The 17,704-nt window shown below is 40.1% G+C and overlaps 1 protein-coding gene across 4 annotated transcripts in view; it reads left to right on the forward strand.

Annotated features, from left to right (window-relative positions):
* NCOA6 (nuclear receptor coactivator 6) overlaps positions 1-17,382 on the forward strand; it is a 59,929-nt gene extending 42,547 nt beyond the window's left edge. For 3 of the 4 annotated variants that reach the window (XM_089514058.1, XM_089514057.1, XM_089514060.1), the window contains 5 exons: positions 2,525-5,491; positions 10,134-10,187; positions 14,644-14,680; positions 15,447-15,595; positions 16,764-17,382. In XM_089514058.1, the coding sequence (XP_089370184.1) occupies positions 2,525-5,491; positions 10,134-10,187; positions 14,644-14,680; positions 15,447-15,595; positions 16,764-16,810 (3,254 nt within the window). In that variant the 3' untranslated portion in view covers positions 16,811-17,382. Of the gene's footprint in view, positions 1-2,524; positions 5,492-7,790; positions 7,810-10,133; positions 10,188-14,643; positions 14,681-15,446; positions 15,596-16,763 lie in introns of those variants that run through there. The other variant, XM_089514059.1, reaches the window with a different exon arrangement.
* The last annotated feature ends 322 nt before the right edge of the window (positions 17,383-17,704 follow it).

A 17,704-nucleotide genomic window follows, 5' to 3' on the forward strand; every position in this document is an offset into this window, starting at 1 on the left:
TAGGATATCACACATTGCTTTACCATACCTTTAAATATGGGGGATATAGCTCATATACATCATTTATTAAGGAACTGCAGCTGTTTTACACCTCCTCAACCCATGTTTATATTGGGCAAAAAATAGTCAATATGTCACACTAAAGAATATAACATTGGTACCAGTCAGTTATGATTGTGGTATAAAATGCTAAAACTCTTGTTCATATGTATGTTACTCTGCTGTGTATCATTTTACATGAACCTGCTTCATTATTTAAATGTATATTTTCGTTTTCATTCTTTTATTCTGCTGAAATGCAAATGCATCAGCAAAATTCTGCTACTGTCGGCTTCTAAGTATCTTTCTTGAAACATATTTTAAAAACAATAGAATTCCTCCTTCTGATGGCATCTGGTTATAAAACTACTACTTCTTCTGAAATCTCAGTTCTTTGATGCATCTTATCTCCATCGGTGGCTCACCAGTTGCATCCAGGAAATCCACAAGTAAAGCCAAAGAAGCCTGCTTGCCCACTCACCACAAGTCGAATTCTCAGGTGTTTCACCTCTAGTGCTTCCAGTTAGACAACATAGGGGCTCAACAGACCGCCCCAAAAGGGCGGGCTGGAGCTGCCCGTTTTTGCTGCCAAGGGATGCCGCACCAGCCAAACCGCACAGTGTCCCTCTGCGCCAAAAAGAACCCGGAAAAAACATGTTCTTTTAGGTTTGTGTGGTCGATGCAACAAGTGCGCTATTGGCGCACTGTCACGCGTCAATGACGTGAGTGCGGCACCGCAATATGCAGATGCTGCACCACGATTGCATCGCATCATCATGGTGGCCCCTGTGGGGTCGGGAGGCCACCACGATGGTGGCATCTGTATGGACTAGGATTTGGGAGCGTGCAGTCGCTGTGCGCTCCCGACCCCTAGAATCGGTGCTTCCCACCCATTTGTACCGAGCCACAGTTAATAACATTTGATAGCTCTTTATTCTCCATATTATATGTTCTTGACTGTATAGCCAACATCAAATCATTTTTGGTATATTTCTGATTTCCTTTAAAGCTGTGTTTGTTAATAGCAGTATATAAAGAGTCAATCATGAATTAATTATAATTATGAATATGTTCCATAAGTTAATTATGCTGTATATAGAGATACTTTTTACTGGGTGTGCTTGCCCAAAAATGGAAGGTTAGAGACTCGCATGTAATTATCGAGTACAGTAGGATCCAGGAAAGGTTTTTTCAAAAGAAGTCTTACCACAGCCACCTTTAGGTGTATTGGAACCCTGCCTTGTTGTAATGAGGCATTAATCACTTCCCGTTACCACTCAGCCAGTCCTCCTCTGGCCTGTTTAATTAGCCAGGAAGGACAAGGGTCTATCACACATGTGATGACTTTCACTTCTCCAAGGATCCTGTCCAGATCCTCAGCCTCCACAAATTGAAGAGTATCCATCAATACTGGACAAGCAGGAGCCAAGGTTACATCCACCAAAACTGTATCAACTCTGGTGTCTAAGTCAGAGTGAATCTGAGCGATTTTATTAGCAAAATGGGCAAATTCTTCACAGCGTGCTGTTAAGTGGCTTACATTCTCCACAGGACCAGATCATAACAGATCCCTGACCACTCCCTGTATACCTTAGAAACTTACTTTATATTTCCCTTCTTCCTTTGTTGCCAACAGCCTTTAGCAATCTCTTTTTTAAAACTAAAAAGCCCAACAAACTATAGGAAAGAAGCATCTACCTATCGATGGGGAGTGGGGGTGGCTTTTTTCTCCTGCATCTTTTCCAGCTTTGCAACATCCTTTTTAAAATGGTACATCTGCAAGTGTAAACAGTATTCTTCGTGTAGCTGCATCATAGATGCAGAACAAAACTTGAAATTTCTCTAGAGTATTTAATTCTCCTTTTCCTCCTTGTATGTAATTTGTCTCTCTCACCATTGACAAGCTGATCTCTTTCATTAATATGTTTGGTGACTTTCGCTCCTTTCCCTGATATAGTCACTACCAAATTGGATTCCTTCAGAGAATATGTGAAAAGTGTGGGGATTGTCTTAACATGGACCACTTTATCAGTAAACCCCCCCCCCCCCCATTTTATTGCCCACTTACTTGGTTTCGAAATAAGTTTTGCGAACTGAGTGCATTTTTAAAAATTCATTTCAGGATGGAATTTTTCCCCATCATAAAAACTCCTAATATAATCTGCACACTTGCTCACTCCTTACTCCAAATAATTTAGAGGTATCTATCAGTCATAATACAGATCTGGATGGTGGAAGGCTATATTACTTACTTCTCTGTGTTCAAATAACTGTTCATTTATAATTAGTGCTTTGGTTGCTTTTCCCTGATCATTATTCAGTTCACATGGGACAGCTTTTAGACCCAGTCAACTTGTAACTGCTTGGTTTCCCCTCCAGCACATAATCCCTGCTTTAAAAATGATTATTATCCCCTAGTAAAGATGTCAGTTTTAGTAAGAAGTTGCCTATTTTGATAAATGAATATTTATCTTTACAATTCTAGGCTATCCAGCTCAGCCACTGGAACAAAGATCTCTTCAGCAAATGCCTCCCCAGCTTTTGCAACACGGGCAGCAGCAACCACCACAACCCACCCCTCAGCAGACACAGTCCCAGCAGCAACAGCAACAACAACAACAAATGATGATGATGCTCATGATGCAACAGGATGCTAAGTCAGTCAGACTTCCTGTCTCCCAAGGAGTTCATCAGCCTAGGGTCCCTCTGAATGTAGAGACACAAAGGATGCCAATGCAGCAGGGGGGTAACATGTCAGTTATGGTTAGTCTGCAAGGTACAGGTGCAGTGCCTCCATCTCCTGACAAGCAAAGAATTTCAATGGCAAGTAATCAGACTTTAGTGAACAATGCACGGAAGATGGCTTATGCAGATAATGTACAGAATCCTACCACCTCACCTTTGGGAGAAGTTCCATCAGTGTCCTCTGTTCCAGAAGGAAATGGTGCTGAAGTTGCCTCTCCAGCAGCAGGGCCTCAAAACAATATAGCATCCCATTTAATAGTTTCACAAAGCCAATTAATGATGGCAGGTCCAAAACCTGGACCTTCTCCAATGTCAGCTCCCCAAGGTGCAAGCCCTCAACAGCAGTCCAATCCACTACCTGGCACTCACTCACACCACTTTCAAAATGTTGCTAGCACATCACAGACATCAAGACCGAAAACACCAAACAGGGCAAGTCCAAGACCATACTACCCTCAGACTCCTAATAATCGTCCACCAAGCACAGAGCCATCAGAAATAAGTTTGTCACCAGAGAGGCTCAATGCTTCTATTGCTGGTCTTTTCCCTCCTCAGATAAATATTCCATTGCCTCCTAGGCCTAGTCTTAATAGAGGATTTGATCAACAGGGTCTTAATCCAACTACTTTGAAGGCCATTGGGCAAGCACCCTCAAATCTTGCTATGAATAGCCAGTCAAGTTTTGTCTCCCCACAGACCCACAAGTTAGACCCTATGGTTATCAATTCAGGAAAGCAAACCAATGCTGGTGGGGCAAAGCGAGCAAGTCCTAGTAACAGTAGAAGGTCCAGTCCTGGATCCAGTAGGAAAACCACACCAAGTCCTGGGAGGCAAAACTCAAAAGCAGCCAAATTAACGTTGACTTCTCAGCAGAATCCATCACTCATGCAGAACATGGACTTGCAGCGAAGTATGATGGTTGGTCCACCTTCATTGCAAACACCTATGCCTGGAAGTTTTCAAAGTAATGGTATGTTAACTACTCAGAATCCCACTGTTCCCATGTCTATTATGACTGGTATTCCAGAGGATAACAAAGAAAGTTTTAGTGTCTCACAAGATACCACATGTCAAAGTATGCAGGTCATCCCAATGAACAAAGATCAGCACAGCATCGACCCCAAAAGTGTTTCCAATCAAGAAATCAAAATTCTGGTCCATGAAGAACAACAGAAAAGAGAGGCACCTTCTATAGAGTCTAACAAGCTTCCCAGTCTTGAGGAAAACAATACTATTATTTCTCCAGCCATGCGGGAGGCACCCACTTCCTTAAGTCAACTTCTGGACAATTCTGGAGCTCCAAACGTTACCATCAAGCCTTCTGGTCTCCATGGTCTTGAAGTGCCAGTGACTTGTGCAGATGAATTTAAAAAGGCTTCTTCCATACCTCTTCCCCAGCAGGATTCCTCTTGTAATAAAGAATCTGTTGGTTCTCTTAGTTTACCTCCAAATGCTGAAGCCTGTTCTACTCAAGCACAAGACCTGGGAGAAATAAATTCAGGTGTTTCTCAGAATATGTCTCCAGTAATACAGAGGCCTGTTAGTTCTGCTTCTATTTCTACATCACTCCCACCTAATCAAATAACAGTTTTTGTAACTTCCAACCCCATTACATCCTCATCTAACACATCAGCACCTTTGCCTTCTCATTTACAACCTGCATTAATGCCTACTGTTGTCACCATGCCTAATGTAGGTAATAAAGTTATGACGTCTGAAGGACAGACAACAGTTCAGTCTAATGCTCGGCCTCAGTTCATTACTCCGGTTTTTATAAATTCTTCCTCAATAATTCAGGTTATGAAAGGGTCTCAGCCAAGTACAATTCCTGCAACCCCAATGACTTCCAATTCTAATTTAATACCACAGTCTGTTGCAGTTGTTGGTCCTTTGCATTTGCCACAGAATATAAAGTTCACATCAGGGCCTGCTCCTCCTAGCTCCTTCTCCAGTACTTCTGCCTCAAGTATGCCAACAAGCCGATCATTGGTCATTAATTCATTGGCAACTCCTATTTCACTTCCTTCACCCTCACCAACAGCTCCTTCAAGCACTTCTTCACATCCACCAGTTCAACAGGTCAAAGATTTTAATTCAGAGGAAATGACTTCTCAAATCTGTGCATCTGTTGATCCATGTGCTGATCCATCCTCACAGTCTGGAACTGTGGTTTCCCCACCTCGTCCACACAGCCCTGGATCTATCAACAGACGAAGTCCAGTGTCATCTACTAAAGGAAAAGGGAAATTGGACAGAATTGGTCAATTTTTGCTGACAAAAGCATGCAAGAAAGTCACAGATTCCTTTGAGAAAGAAGAAGGACACTATGCAGCAGAGGGAGAACTGGAAGGCCAGGGACAAGATGTTTCAATCCCTAGCAGTCTGGAAATGGAGCAATTACCTGTAGAACTAGAAGACAGCACTGTGGCATCGCCAGCTCCCACTCTTTTGAAACAAAGCACTTCAGGGACTGGCCATTTAAATATAAGTGGCACTACTACTGTTTCTGCCCCTGTAGCTCTAAGCCTACCAGGCAGCACTCCTTCCACTAATGTACTCTCAGTAGTAACCACTCCAGTAATCACTGACAACATATCCCCAGTTCCAACTACTAATGGTAATCCTGGTAATTTACCCACTGAGCAAGTTGGGATTGGACCAGAAGATGAGAAGGCAGAAGCCCATCATGAATTAACACATAATATGGGTATGTATTCTTCAACTGTCCAGGGTGGCTGTTACACTTTCCCTGCTACCAAGAAACTGAAATGCATCTGAATTATATGTGATATTTTGCCCATAGAAATATGAATTAGTAATGGATTTGTGGATGCTGCTGCTATTTATTTGTGTTTTGAGACTTGCAATGGTACATCTAGAATGTTTTGAGTAAATTGGTCTGGGGTATGCTCTTTCAAGAAACAAATTATTTTCAGATTAATTCTAACAATACTTTCAAATACTGCTTTAAAAGTTTTTCACTCACACAAATTTGTCTAACCCAAGATTCAAAGGTATTAGTGTTGATGATTGTCATGCAATGGCAATTCTTTAGACTGTCAAACAAAAACACTGTTAATAATAATTAATATTAAAAAATATATTTTCAAACACTGCAGAATAAATTAAATAATCCGATATTGGGCCCCAGAGTGCAATCTGAGAGTGTTAAAATTATTTGCATGATGGAAGGCCTTTACATAAGTCATAAACGCAATAACTGCTAAAAACTGAAGAAAAGATGTATGCAGTCTGAACATAAAAACATGTATTCACTGTAAATTTATGAATGCAGCATTGTCAACCAGTCTTCATGTTGATATTAATTTATGTAACTCAGCCTCTGACTCGTCATTTTTCATTTGCTACTAATTCCTGCCTTTTCCATCAGATGAAATAAAGTGATAAATGTTTCTGAAAATACATATAAATGAGGAATAAAGTAATGTGTGAAAAAAACTGAGAGATTGGGAGTAATGCCACTGCATCATATTTTCTAATGTTCACGAAGTTCAGAATGAAAATTTACCATCAGAAGGCTTTAACCCATCCAGATCTTGGCCCAGTTCATGGATAATAGTAATACATGGCTTAGTTTTATGGAAACCGCGGTGCATGAGCTTAATGCTCCTCCCTCACTTTGAGGAAGATATTTAATGTTTCTGTTGTCATGTTAGAACTAACTTGTTGCTTGTGACATCTAAAGTTGGGAAACGGATTTTTCTCATCTGTGACTGTTTTATACAAACCACGATCATACCAGAGTTTCGTAATTTGATTTGTTAACTAACCACAGTTGGTATCAACCAGTTTTGCCATTTCAAACATGAGGTTTCAAAACATAATAGTTCTGAAGCAAGGCCTTTTGGTCTCTTTGCACACACAAAAGAAGAAAGGAGAACTCAAGTCAGACTCATGCAGGCTTCTTAGGATTCCTACATGGTTTAGCAGTGTCTGAATCAGGCTGTGGTTTAGCACTGCATTTGAATGCAGTACTTTTCATGTGATTAAATGTTGCTGGATGGAGTGACATTCAGATGAAAACATACAGTCTCAGCATGGCTAATTATATCTCTCATTGCTAAAGTTTGGGCTACAAGCATCTCTGTGTGTGTTTACTTAGAAGCAAGTCCTCCTAAGTTTGGTGTGGCTTGGCACTTATTTTCAGATAAATGTGAACAGGATTACTGCCCTACTCTGCAAAGGTGTTGTTTTGTTGATCAGTTTTACAAAAAGGATTAACCGAATTTGCAAATTCATTGCAACTTCTTACATGAATGTGTATCCTGTGAGAACAGCTTGAATTGTTGCTGCTAGCGGAATTGTGGATGGATAGGTTTTCTCAGTGTTTCTGCACTTTCCAAAAGACTACAGAGTTAAAATACTTTGTGGAATAGAATGAAAGATGGCACAAGGAGCTGTAAGAAAGAAGGCAGAGGCAGTAAAAATCACTGTTTCCCTCATTCCCATTTCCATCCAGGGAAGCCTTTGATGGATTACTCTAAGTCAAAATCAGAACTATTTGACACTGGATTTTGTAGTCTTTCCCTGAAAAGAATAGGTCCTTTCCCCCATTGTAAACACCGGTATCTGCATACTGCCAGAATCCAAAGAGCATGGTTTTGTGCTGTCATAATTTCTCTTTCTACCTTGAATAGCAGATCCCAATGTGTTGCAACACTCCCCTTTGAGTTTGTGTTGCTGTTTAATACAATTGAAAACTTTAGTGATTCTCCAGATCCATGTTACCTTTTTCTAAGCTTTCAAACAAAAATATTTGTCATTGGTTGCTATTATTTTGATAGTTTCTGTTATCAAATTGTGTTGTATTTTTATTTTTCCTAGTAAAAATATGTTAATCTTTGAAGTGTGCACAAACTTGTAGTTTTTTATGTACACTAGATTAATATACAATTACTATTCACTTTCATCTGTATTCTTATGTTTTGCAAGTATACTGAACAGTAAATTTTTCTTCTGAAATTATTTTCATGTTGGTAGAACAGATTTAGACATGATATATAGGTGAGTATTAAGAGTATATATTTCCGATTTTTCTTTTCTGAGGGAAAAGGCAAGGTCATTTTCATTTATGATCTGAAACATTTCTAGTATGAATATCTAATAATATGCAGATATAAGGGGGATGAAGAAACCATTATGAAAGACAAAAGACTTTTTTTCACAAACACAAGTGTTTCAGTTGTTCTTAAATGTTCATTAGAGGAATACAAGGAAAGGAAAGCCATATTGTAAACAAAACACATCTATTAAACCATTTATACAGGCCTATGTTTTGTTGTATTTTTGAATGATTGTTTTATTGGATTATATCAGGATTTCACATGGTTAGAGTAGCGCCATTGAAATCCTTGAGGCTTAAATAATTCGTGGCTAAATTAAGTCTAGTTGATGTGAGTCTGGTCTAAGTATGATCAAGTTTGGGGACTTTAGTGCACAGGCCCTGGAATGAGCCTGTTGCGTTCTAAAAGGGGACATGATGGGGATGGGAGGCAGCATTGAACGCATCTTACTGCACAGGGAGAACGCTACTGCCGCCGCCAGACATTCCCATCGCGTTCTGGATGTGTTTGCCAGGGGGCGATTTTCAGGAACGCTTCTGAAGCGTTCCTGAAAATCACCCCCTCTGGGACGCATCCGGCAGATGATGGGAATCTCCAGCAGTGGCAGAAACATTCTCCCTGTGCGGTAAGATGTATTCTATGCCGCCTCCCATCCCCATCATGTCCCCTTTTAGAATGCAACAGGCCCGCTCCAGGGCCTGTGCAATAAAGTCCACTATCCAATCCAGTAATATATTAATGTTAGATACCATGGTTTATCTCTGGACAAGAATGAAGAGATATGTATTTTTAAAAGTAACAATGGATTTATTTTATGAACACAATGATTGCTGTGTCCTCTTCATCAAATGTGTCTGCCTTGCCTTTTTACTTCTGTGTTTCTATGGGGAAAGCACTGTGGCTATTAAAGTCACTGATTCCAGCAAATTCCAACAAGGTTCTAGCCTTTGAGTTTGAAAAGCAGATCCTACAAGGACAAACACCTATTGTCACATGGGACTGCTCAAATAGAAGAAATGGAATTCAAACTTTTAATATATTTTTTTAAATGCCCTCTTCTGTTAATCAACTTTCCACATAATAAATATGTTCAGAGACCCTGCACTGGAAATAGCTACATCTCCCAATTCTATAGCTCTCTTCCACCAGCATGGCTATGTCTGTGTTTCCATAGAGCAATGATGACTGACAATACATCCAGCCATTTTCCTGAAGCTGGGGATCTGGGGGGCACTGTGTCATTGCTGTGGCACAACAATGTTAGAGTTAATTGTGAAGTCGTACATAAACTTTATGACATGGTAATTTCTGAAAAGGATGCCAGCTGTGGTTTCTTAGTATTTATATGAATTGCTCTTTTAAATCTCAGAGAATGATTAGATGGTATTGGTATTTGTGTTATTGCAGTATTTTTTAAGGTTTGCATGAGAAGATTTTGGGGCAGCATACAATAAAATCAGTTTCAACAATTTAGAGTTAAAGGAGTAAATGATAAACAGTGTAAAACAATGGAACAATACAGTGGACTCATCCCATCTGCAGGGATTTGGTTTGGCATTCTGTATTATGCAGTGCGGTGATGTGCGTATGGATGTGTCAGCATGCACACACTGCCATTGAATAATATGAGGTATGGCAATCCATGGGTGGTCAGATCCACTGATATGAAGGTTCCACTGTATAACAATTTATAACAGGTAAAAACAGCCAGAGAACCCTGTAAACTTGCATGTTGAATAAAATCATTAGAGTACAACGTCTTTAATAAAAAGCCATGTTTTAACTTAGTGCTGAAATGCTGAAAAAAAGAAAACAGGATTCTGATCAAGAGTTTAACTTGATCAGCTCTAGCTCTGGTATATGCTTCCACCATATTCTTTAGTTTGGGGATGTGCCAAGAAAAATTGATAACCTATACTGGTTAGCTTTAATAGTCATAACTAAGTAAACTATAATGCAGTTGTATTCATTTATGATGTGCTAAGAATATTTGACAGCTTTTAAAATGTCATTGTTTTATTGTTTTCAAAAGCTTTTCTCTTTCTGGCTTATGACATAATTTATCTATCAGGAAGACACTTTTAAAATCAGTTTTCTGTTTAAATTGATTATATTTGGGAAATGCTTATTTTGCAGCATAAAATAGCACAGTATTATGTTTGGCTTGTTAGTGCTTACTTTTCATTGATGCTTTGAATAGATTCTTATTTTTGTTTTCCCAAGGCTGAGAAGTGCATTGGTAATTTGTAATCTCTCATAATTTAGCTTCTTCAGGTCAGACTCCTGTTGCCACAACGGAAAATACTGTTTCAAGAACAGGTATATTTTATCTTACATTACAGTTGCACCAACTTTTTAATCCCCAGGGGCCACACTGAATATCAGCTGAGGGACTGGAGACATGTGTTGACACATGTTTCTTTCTTTCTCACCTCCACTCAGACTCTTTCAAGTGTGTTCTGAAACACCATAGAGCAGTCTGCAATCCACACATCTTTTTCTTATAAAAAGCAAAGAGTAGCGTAATCTTTAATTAAAATTTTATTTTCATGTTAATATTTCCTTTTGTTTTTTCTATTTCATTTCCTTCTTAATGTATAGTTTTCCCAATTTCATTTTCCTCACATCCCACCTCATCTTTCATCATCTCCTCAGATCTCAAATGCCCAGAAATACCATCAAAAGAATTCATAAGGCAGGGATTATACAAGCTGTTATTTGTTAGTGTCTACTGGAAGATGTTCTGCCTTCCACACTCAAGGGAGAAAGTCAGCGCGCCTCTTGCAGAATGGCTGCAGGTGGACTCTGGGTGAGGGCATAGAACATCTCTCAGAAAGGGAGAATTCTAAGACATAGCTGTGTTAGGGCCCATTCAGACTGACCTTTTTGCGCTGGAAGGAACTGGGAAACTTTGGTTTTCCCCTCCCCAAATCCCTCCGGAAGCAAGTGCTGACTACCAATCAAGGTATTTTAACCCTGAATGCCCACTTGGAGAAATCGGGTTTAAAATGAAAGTGCCTGGCTGTCAATGAAATTTAGTTCCACGATCGTCATAGGTGACGTTTCCTGTACTCATTGGGCAATCAGAAGTGTGCTTTCCCCCCTCCTTTTTTTTAAAGAACCAGGCTATGCTATGCGCAGATGCTATCAAATTTAAAAACCTCCTTTCTGTGTGTGTGTGCTGTTGGGGTTTGGGTTAGTGCAGGTCATGGATCTTCCCCTGCCTGCTTTCGTTTTCAACCCCAAAATGCAAACAAATTAAAAAATTTGTTTCTGTGTGTTGGGTCTGTGCAGGTCATGGATCTTCCCTTGGCCCCATTTGCCCCAAAATGCAATCCAATGCCATCTCTGCATCCTCTCTCCTTGCCACCCCAGAATGCCTCATAATAATAATAATAATAATTATTATTATTATTATTATTATCATTATTATTATTATTTCCTCACCTTGGAATGCCATGCATCCATTGCTTTACCTCAGCTACCCCTGAATTCCTTAGAGACAGTAGCAAAAGCATTCTGTATCAATTTGCCAAATTGGAAAGAGCAACCTTTGTAACATTCACATTGTAGCATTCGCATAGGAAAAAAGGCTTTTGCAAATGCCTTTTGAAAAGTGCCTTGCTGCTGGAGGCGGAAATGAAAGGGAAAAGGAAACAGGCAGCTAGTAACATGCTATCTATATATATACCTGAAGCTAAAACCATGCGCATAGTCTGCAATAAATAAATAAATAAATAAATAAATAAATAAAGAGAAAGCTCCCTGGTGGGAGAGCAGAGGCTTGCTCAATTCGGTGCCCTCTCTCTCACCTGCCCTGAACTTCCTCCTGCTCCATTATCCCGATTGCCCTCCATGTCCCCTTCTCTCCCCCGGCTCTTCATCTTCCTCTTCCTCCTGGTCCTCCTCCGTCCCCAGTTCTCCTGGCACCCTTTGCCTCCTTTCTTCTCCTCCCAGTCCTGCTCTCGATTGCCCTCCATGGCCCCCTGCTTTCCTCCGGCTCCTTCATCTTCCTCCTCCTCCTGATCCTCCTCCGTCTATTGGGACCCTTTGGCTTCTTCCTCCTCCTCCTCCTCCTCCTCCTCCTCCTCCTCCGCCCCAATGAAGGGGAGGGAATGCTCGCCCTCTGCCCTCCCTCTGACCTAAATTCCTCTCCTGAACTTGACTCGATCATGATCGGGGGCAAGTTCATATTCGCCGAACCCGGGTTTTTTCAAAAGAGATAGCTTTTCCCCCAATTCTAAATGACCCATGCTAAGGGGCATTTGCCACGAAATGCTTGTGCATGCCTCTAAATGGATTGTGACAGATTTGGGGTGAATATGAACTTCACGTGCAAGAATTGTTTCCTGATCCGGATTAAAAGGTAGTCTAAATGGCCCCTAAGTCTGGATCAGTATGGAAAGCAACCTTATAGCATCTTTGAGATTAACTGAGGGGTTGAGCAGATGGGTCAGGAAAGCACGGGCCGAGCCCATCCTTTTCTGACCAGGGGACTAACTCGTTTTGGTCCTCATCCCCATGCCACGGACCCACTACCACCACAGACCCCTTACCTTACTCCTCTGTTGCAGCTTGTGAGAATTGCAGAACAAAAAAGTCTAGGGGGAAAAAAGGAGCAATGATCATAAAATAGTAATAGTTTTATTGGAAGCAAACTAGAAGAGTTGGATAAAAAATGGGAGGGATAGGTAAAATATAGTCAATCCTGCAGACAGACAAAAATGCTGTGGTCTGTGTGCAGGGCCCAAAGATAAAATCAAAAGCTTTCAGTTTGGGTTTAGGGTCACACCTCTCTGTCTTCATCAGCAGCTAGTGAGAAGCATCTGATGTTGAAAGGAGGCACCTGGCCATGTGGGTGTAGCTAGGTGCCCCTTTTCAGTGTCGGAGTTGGCATGGGGAGGACACTCTCACTGGCCACAAGGAAGAGTAAGGTAAAGGATGTGTGGGTCATCTGTTTTACATGGGGCTTGCCACAGAGTTTCAGAAAAACTCAGTGGCAAACAGTGGGTCATTTAGACCCGCATTAAGGCCCTTTTACACTGGGATTGGGCTAGATCCATCAGATCTGTACCTGATCTGCCAGAATCTGGCCTAATCCTGACCCCAGGGTTTTGGCCAAATAGGACGTTAGGCCAGGGGACCCCAGATTCCATAAGAAAGAAAGGAGGTTGTAGCATAAACTTTCATAGACTTAAGACTACTCTCGAATGAAGTAGAGTGCCTATGAACAGACCTTTATAAGCAGGCTGTGTTTGTGAATAACATTAGAAAAGCAAAACATAGATAGGGTGATGAGGTGACAAGTTCAGTTTCATTACAATGCTAGTATTATATCCACATATTTCAGTCTGTCAATAATGGGGTGAACAGAGACAATGGTTTCCTGGCATACATTATATATTATATATAATATAATATATTATATATACATTATATATTATAATTCTCTTGACTAGTTGACATCTCCTTTCTGTTCATTTGGTGGTGACCATTTGAGAGATTCACACACATTCCTCAAATGATCATGCTTCACAATAAAGTTGGCAACCGTCTAGTAGTAAGGACATTGTAATTATGGAACTCTGGCCGGTTACAAACCGGCACTTTAGTGCGTGCTCGTCACGCACTAAACGGCAGTGGCCCTTCCATATGGCTGCCGCCGTGAGGACGTCATGGCCGCGCCGCCTCTAGACAGGGCGGCACGGACGTGACGTCCTTGCTCCGCGCCAGGGCGCTTTCGGAGCTCCTTCCTGGTTTAGTCCGCTGGGCGCAGCCTTCAGACGGGTGCGCCCAGCGGACTAAAAGAGAAAGGGGCCAAGCGGCCCCTTTCTCTTCTCCCCGCCGCCGTGGGGTGTCCTTGGGGCTTGAAGCCCCAGGGACACCCCTTTTCAGGCTGCAGGGAAGCGGCGTTTTGCCGCTTCCCCACAGCCTGAAAAGCGGTGGATCGGGGCCTCAGCGGCTGCCGTTCTGGCCACTGAGGCCCCGATACTCCGGGGAAAGGGGCGGGTGCAGACCGCCCCAAATGGGTGGTCTATAACCCGCCATAGAAAGCCAGACATGGCTGAGGCATCACCTACAAATTTAAGATGAACAGAGAAACATTGCTTTGGCACAGAGATCAGCTTGCCTCAATCTACTTTTGGCAATAACTATTATGTGTTGGATCTGGAAATAACTAATATTTCAGATGTCTAGAATTAATTATAATGGAGAAATCAATAAATAACTTTGTAATGTTTTATCATAATTGGATGAAATTTTCAAATGTATTAGCCCAATCCATTTAGGGTTGCTTCAGAGAAGACCCAATTCACTTTGAACAGTGTCCTAATCTCTATGAAGTGACTAGTTCAGTTTAGATTTCTGGACCAAATGCACTTGGATATATCAGATTTAAAATTAAATCGGGAAATACCTCAATTTCTTTTTAATATTTTTTTGTTAGAGGTAAGCAAATATCTTACTACACTTTTAATCACAATTGGAGGTGTCACCATTCTTCTGATCACTTTCACCCAGTGGGGCACAGAACAGGTAGAGAAGAATTGTAACAGTCTGGTGAGTGTATAGTGGGCCCATCCATAACTAAAGCAGCCTTCCTTTTCTTTGAAGGCATATCCATTTTGCTCAAAAATGTCAATGGCTTGTGTTGAGTGACTCTAATATTTCACTTATTCTAATGTCAGTCAGATTGTGAATATTTGGATTTTTTTTTTTAAAAAATGTGCTTCAGTATTATACTAGACACAGTTTTTTCCCCTCTCTGTTTCAGAACTGGAAAATGATTCTGCAGTTACCATTGGCCTTGCGTACGTAATTGCTGGTAGAATGATGATAAAGAGTATACTTATGTGAAGGTTTTTGTGGATATAAGCATATTGCATAACTTTAAAGTGTTTCTTTTTTATATAATTTCCCTTTTTGGTCATGTCTAGTTTTGGTATTTTTTTTAATTGACAGCAATTTGTCTAAAATACAAAGAACATGCTATTTGAAGGCTGCTTTCTGCAAGCATATTATTTCTGTATCTGAAATTATTCCAATTATTGGCAGAGTCTAGGATTTGTATAAAAGCAAGAGTATTGTCTCCCCCCTTTTTAAAGATAGTCAGCATGGGATAATGCTTTGAGTACTGAACTCTGCAGAACAAGGTTTGAATCCCCAGTCATCCATGGAAACCCACTGGCTGGCCTTGGGCAAGTCATGTTCTCTCAGCTTTAGAGGAAAGCAAAGGCAAGCCCCCCTCTGAACAAATCTTACCAAAAAGCCCCATGATCTTAGGGTTGTGTTGACTCGCCATTCTGCATATGGTTAAATGAGCCTACTCTCATTAGGACTAACCAGCAACCATTTATTGTAAAGAGAATGAAATGTTCTGGGGACCCATTGTGCAACTGTGTTCTAGACACAAAGCTTCTGCTTTACGTCTTGAGTACTGGCCCATATTTTTCTCAACAGAGTAGTTCTGTTCTTAGTTACTTTTTATCACCTGCTAAAATTACTATTACAAAGTAGAAAAGTTTAGCACTCATGCTCCGGGCATCATTCATTTTCTTTTGTCTCACTTTTTATTAGTAATGACCCAAAGGAAAATTGTGAAAAGTCTAAGACTCCAAGTAGAAGAAATTCAAGAACAGAGGAATCTACAGTAGTGCAGGAAGCTATAGAGAATGGTCAGCGTAAGAGATCCTCCAGACCAGCATCCGCATCCAGCACCACAAAAGGTAAACTACAGTCTTCACAGCAAGGAAAGCTGCTTGTATATAAAAATCACACCTAATAGATTTACATTTGCTTGTGGTTAAACTTTTTATGGGATTAAGTGATGGTACTAGGAACTAAGAATGTTGAATGCCCTTTGATTTTTTTCTTCACCCTTCTACTCTGCACCATTATATTCTTATAGAATGTTACAAAGGACATCTTTGAGAAGTCATTTAAGTATCTTTAATGAATACATATTTGAAAGATTGAAGGAGCTTTCTCCCTGAGTTATGAAAAACAAGAGATGCTTGGTTCTTCATCTGCAAAATTGCTTTTGCAGGATGAACAGACTCACCTTTACTGGTCAGATTTTCCAACCACTGTATGGAAATTCAGCTTCTGTATAGCATCACAATTTAGTGAAACCAAAAAACAGAATCTAGGCTAATCCTATGCAGTTAAGAGCAGACTTTACTTCAAAAGAGCTTTCTTGAAATTCCATGTGATGCTTGCTGTCTCTGCAGAGAACAGGATCATGAGGTGTAGGCTTCCCACCCATCTAATGATGTTCACATTTATCTGATTTAATTGAATGTGAACTACTGGGAAAAGTAAGATGTGGCACTTGAGAGCAGCATGATGTTCTGTGAGCCTGTTCCTCACTAAGAAAGATCTTGTGGGTTCTTCAAGGAATTTATCTCCCTCTGTGGTCTTTCTGTCCGCCATACTGATAGACATGTTACTATAGTGGGTGGGGTGGGGAGAGAGAATAAAATATATTAAGAAAGTTGCAGAATTAATAAGACAGCTGCATCATCCAGTATGTCATCCTATTCACATTTTCTAGGGAGTAAACCCTATAGTGAGACTTATTTCTTTGTAAAATATATTGAATTACAGTGTTACTTTGATTTAATACGTGGTTTGTCTGTTATACAACTTGTTGCTGATTTCAGCTTTTTTATTGAGCCAATCAAGTTCATGGTATGTGAGATTCCTGATTCCCACTGTAGACCTACATCCATGAAGTAAACATGTCACGTAATTTGCTGAGAACTTAGTGGACTATTACAAAAAATGTGGAAATAAAATTAGGAATAGTTTGTCATGATTTTCACTGCCTATTTATTTATTTATTACTTTAACAGCTCACAAGTAATCTTTCTAAACTGTTTTCCCCCCTCACAGAAACAAATACTAGTGGTATGCAGTCAAAAAGAAGAAAATCCAAATGAAATGCTAAGTGAATATGGAAAGCTTGTAAATGTGTGAATTTTACCTGTAACAATTCTGAGCTGTGATTTTTTTTTTTTTTTTTTTTTTTGGCTGTATATAAAACTACCCCCAAACCCCTACAATTTTGTATAGTAAATAAATTTGTTATTTTGTTGTTCCCAATAAATGCAAAAGTGTTTTTTTAAGAGAAAGAATTAATGATGGGCAAATTTACATTGTTAAATTTTCTGATTTTGTAAAGACAACACTTAGCACACTAGATTTAGCATGTTGTAAAAAAATCTGAGGAGATAATTGTAAATTTCTTTCTACATTTTCATTTTTCATAGGACAAACTAGAGTACAGGGTTGTCTTTTTTAGATACTAAAATAATGTATTGTGCTATTGGTCAAGTACTGTATGTGAATAGCAGTTAAAAGGGTTATGAATGGCCCATTCTTGGAAATGTAAATAGTTTTATTATATAGTGCGCTTGATGTATTTGTTTGTAGAAAAGGACCAGTGAAATAAAATGAAGTGGGGCGGGTTTGTGAAATGTGGATTACTTAGCGCTTTAAATAAATGTCATTGACCTGTAATTTGTACAGTATCTCATTTGGTGTCATCATTATTTTACATGTGGAACAGTTTGATTGTTTGTTTTTATTGGAGTACAGTTTTTACTTCCATTTCCAGCCATTAAGTTTCACAAGGTTTGTGGATCCTAAGGTATGGATTTAAACATTATTCTAGTCGGAGTATCACATTATGCCTGACCACTTTCTCTTGGTTGTTGAGTGCTGAAGACCAGCTGGATGTAACCTGCATTTTTCCCAGGCAGAGCATTGGATGTTTCTTCACAGGAATTCATAGGCCTTTGTGTCCCTCTTTTCTCCACTGGTCCACCTGTCCC

The sequence above is a fragment of the Sceloporus occidentalis genome, unplaced genomic scaffold (assembly GCF_023333645.1).
Source record: "Sceloporus occidentalis isolate IW3139 unplaced genomic scaffold, rSceOcc1.0.p SCAF_3, whole genome shotgun sequence".
Classification (NCBI taxonomy): domain Eukaryota; kingdom Metazoa; phylum Chordata; class Lepidosauria; order Squamata; family Phrynosomatidae; genus Sceloporus; species Sceloporus occidentalis.